Source organism: Cebus imitator, unplaced genomic scaffold (assembly GCF_001604975.1).
Source record: "Cebus imitator isolate Cc_AM_T3 unplaced genomic scaffold, Cebus_imitator-1.0 Scaffold23, whole genome shotgun sequence".
NCBI classification, from domain to species: Eukaryota; Metazoa; Chordata; class Mammalia; order Primates; family Cebidae; genus Cebus; species Cebus imitator.
This window is the reverse complement of record NW_016107338.1, coordinates 119,635-123,443: the sequence shown is the minus strand read 5'-3', so window position 1 is coordinate 123,443 and position 3,809 is coordinate 119,635. Positions and strand designations below refer to the sequence as shown.

Genomic DNA, 3,809 nt, shown 5'->3' with positions numbered 1-3,809 from the left:
CGGAGGTTGCGGTGAGCCAAGATCGCGCCATTGCACTCCAGCCTGGGTAACAAGAGCGAAACTCCGTCTCAAAAAAAAAAAAAAAAAAAAAAAAAAGTTAACATTAGAACTCATTTCTTAAGAAATATTCAATAACTTTGACAGTAACATGATTTAAAGTGTTAAACTAGAAAAGTCCTTTGCAAAAGCCCACTGGGCATCCTCATGAGGTCTTGTCTTCCTAATCCTGCTGAGCTGTTTCTAGTTCTGCTGCCATTCCTGAAAAGGCAAGGGGCCCAGCTGGTTGCTGTTTGTTCAGATGAGGTAGGCTCAGATGCATAGTTGACAGGCTGCTTCCCCAGTAGACAAGTTGGAGCAGAATGTCAGGAATTTTTTAAACCAAAGGTTACTTATGGTATTAATGAAGCCTTACTCTATCTTAGTCTTTTTTTCTTCTGATCTCATCATTTGATTTATATTTTAGAAAGGCCTACACATAAATATTAAGGAAGAAAATAATTTTAAAGAATAAAGTATCATACTTGACCCAAAGATTTTCATTCCACACATCGAAATTAAGCAGAGAGGGTATGATTATTAAATAATCAATCCTGCTCCTTTCTTGGACATAAGCTTAACAAGGAAAGGTTATTATCTATAAAGACATAAAAGAAACATAAAAGACAATGTGAATAACTAGAAAGACATGACCGTATCTATGAATGGAAAAACTATGTATCGCAAAAATTTGTTAAAACAATTCAATCAATTTTTAATAAGATATTTTGGGGTGGCAATTTGATAGAGTCATTTTATCCTTTTACCTGGCAGATTATATTTCTAGAACTCTTTCTGATGGAATTCATTAGGAATCTAAGAATTATAAGATGTTCCTCTCATTATTTTAACAGTAAACAGCTGAAAACAACTTATCTAGCTAATGATGGGATTAGTTGTGATTTAACAACCATTAAAACATGGTCTTAATGGTGTGTAAAAATGGCAATAAATCATGTCAAGTAAAAACATCTGAATGAAAAACAACACAAATTGTGACCAAATCGTGGACTTTTTAGAAAGCTTTTAAACAAATATTAAAAAGAAAACACACCAAAAAGTTAATGTTATCTCTCACTTAGAATTACATTTGACTTTATTTTTGTTACAAACAGGAAAAAAAATATTTGTGAACAATATCCTGGTACACGGTTCAATCTTTAGTCATGCTAAAGGGAAAAAAATGGATACAGAAAGATATAATCATTAGGATAGCAATTGTATAAAAAGATGCACACATTTTTTTAAAAAACGCATGAAGGAAACACACTAAAATATGACCATCTTGGGTAGTGAGAATATGAGGTAATTTTTATTGTTCTTTATACAAAGTATTTTATTATGTATGCTCTGAATTTTTTTACAGTGAGCATACAAAACATGAGTACACATAATCAGAAAGGGAAAAAATTGTGGTTTTAACACCGGGGGGAAGAACTCTTAGAAAACCTCAAAATAGTTTGTTCTTGTTTAGTGTAATTCACTCACTCAGGCCAGAAACTTGGAATCATTGTTGGGTACCCAACCTGTCACTCAAATCCTATAAATTCATAAATTTATAGGATTTATCAAATCCGTAAAGTCCTGAATTTTCACCTCCTGAATATACTTTTGATTCGTCCACTTCTCTCCTATATGTAGGCTAGGTCACCACCGCTCATCTGCAGTGGTAGCCTCCTGTTTCCTCCTCATTGTTTCTCACAATTCCTGCCTTCCTATAATCCAGTCTTCCCCCGCAGTTATAGTGATCTTTTCAAAATGGACATCAGATCTAGTCGTTCTGCTGTTCTTATGATAAAGCGCCTACTTTGTGTCACGGTGATCCATACCATAATATCTGGTCCCTGCCTCCCTCTTCTGCTACCGCCGCAATGGCCTTCTCTAAGCTCAAGTCACCAAGCTTTCTCCCCGATTCTGCCCTATCGGACAGGTAGTTCCCCCTCTCCTTTCAGCTCCGCTTGACCACTCCTCCCTCCCTTCAACTCCATTTGGAGCCCATTTGCTACAGCGCCCAGAACCCCGGGACTAAGGCTCTTTTTAGTCTGAGGATTAGCTCCCTTTTGGCCCCAATCACAACTTTAAAGAATCGTGCGCCTATCCACTGCCTCCTCACCGAACGATATTTCTTGAGGGAACAGACTGACTCTATCATTCTTGTACTGCATTCTGGAGGCTGGCCTCGTTGGCGCTTGATAAACACCAGCTGAAGAACCCACAGCCATTGTCCCAATGAAACTATTAAAGCTGACCGGACCCTCCCCCTCCCGAGCCGGCCCGTTAGGGCACGAGGAAAACGCACCATCCGGTCCCCAGCGCGTCTGGGAAGATCTCCCGCCCTGAAACAAAACTCACAACTTCCGGAAGCGGTGGTCAATCCCCGTCTCCCCGTGTTCCTCGAGCCGGTTTCCGGATAGGCCAGCTCGGGGTTGCCATATTTTTCCAGTCCCGGTAGGAGGGGTGCTTCCGCTCCTCGTCCCGCCCATGCTTCGCATCTCCAGCCTGAGTCCGGTCTATGAACGCGAAAGAGAACGGGAGCTGTCTGTCGCTTTCGACGAAGAAAACTGAAGACTCTATATGCTGGGACCGGAAACTGAGGTCAGGTTTCGAGTCTCCGCTCTGTCTTAGTCTGTGTTGGGCGATGCACCGGGCGTCCTCGGTTTCTTCCTGTACAAGGAAAAGTACTGACCAAGATGGGTTCTACATGCGTTTTGCTACCCCAGATTTCTTAGTTCTTTTTCAGGGCCTTATCTCCTATGACACTTTGGACTTTTGAGTTTAATGCTGGAACAAGTTGAAACTTTGGGAGATGATTGGGAAGACATGATTATGTTTTGCAATGTGAGAAGGACATGAGATTTGGGGGTGCAGGAGTGGATTGATACAGTGTGAATATATGACCCTGCCGAATCTCATGTTGAATTGTGGTCCCCATTGTTGGAGGTGGGACCTGCTGCGAGGTATTTGAATCATGTAGGTGGATTTCTCATGGCTTGGTGTCCTTGCAATAGTGTGAGTTCTAGGGCGATTTGGTTCTTTAGAAGTGTGTGGCACCCCCCAACACACACTGTCTCTTGCGCCAGTTCTCACCATACGATGTGCCTGCTCTCCCTTCTCCTTCTGCCAATAGAAAAAGCTCCCTGAGGCCTCCCCAGAAGCCAAACAGATGCTGATACTATGTTTCCTATACAGCCTGCAGAACCATGAGCCAATTTAACCTCTTTTCTATATAAATTACCCAGTCTAAAGTATTTCCTAATAGGAATGTAAGAACAGCCTAATTGGGGGAGTGAGAGAGGAGATGGGGAGGCATGACACACTGGTTTAAAACATGAAGGACATTCAGCCAGGCGCAGTGGCTCTTGCTTGAATCCCAGCACGTTGGGAGGCCAAGGTGGGCAGCTTATCTGATGTCAGGAGTTCAAGACCAGCCTGACCAACATGAAGAAACCCCCCGTCTCTACTAAAAATACAGAATTAGCTGGGCGTGGTGGCACCTGCCTGTAATCCCAGTTACTCAGGAGGCTGAGACAGGAGAATCGCTTGAACCTGAGAGGCAGAGGTTTCAGTGAGCTGAGATTGCACCATTGCACCCTAGCCTGGGCAACAAGAGCGAAACTGTGTCTCAAAACAAAAACATGAAGGACATTCTATTTCTAGGAGAGACGAGAAGCTGTTCTGGTTAGTCTCTCTTTATCACAGGATGCTATATTCCCAGCACATTCCACAGTTATCCTAGAGAACCATAAATGAGAAAGGAGAAAGAACTAAGTTGA

General features: G+C 42.2%; 1 protein-coding gene across 1 annotated transcript in view; it reads right to left on the bottom strand.

Annotated features, from left to right (window-relative positions):
- TPRKB (TP53RK binding protein) overlaps nt 1-3,451 on the bottom strand; it is a 6,879-nt gene extending 3,428 nt beyond the window's left edge. Inside the window, 1 exon segment of the mRNA XM_037736110.1 lies at nt 2,389-3,451. Within this exon segment, the coding sequence (XP_037592038.1) occupies nt 2,389-2,528 (140 nt within the window). The 5' untranslated portion in view covers nt 2,529-3,451.
- Nucleotides 3,452-3,809: the final 358 nt, after the last annotated feature.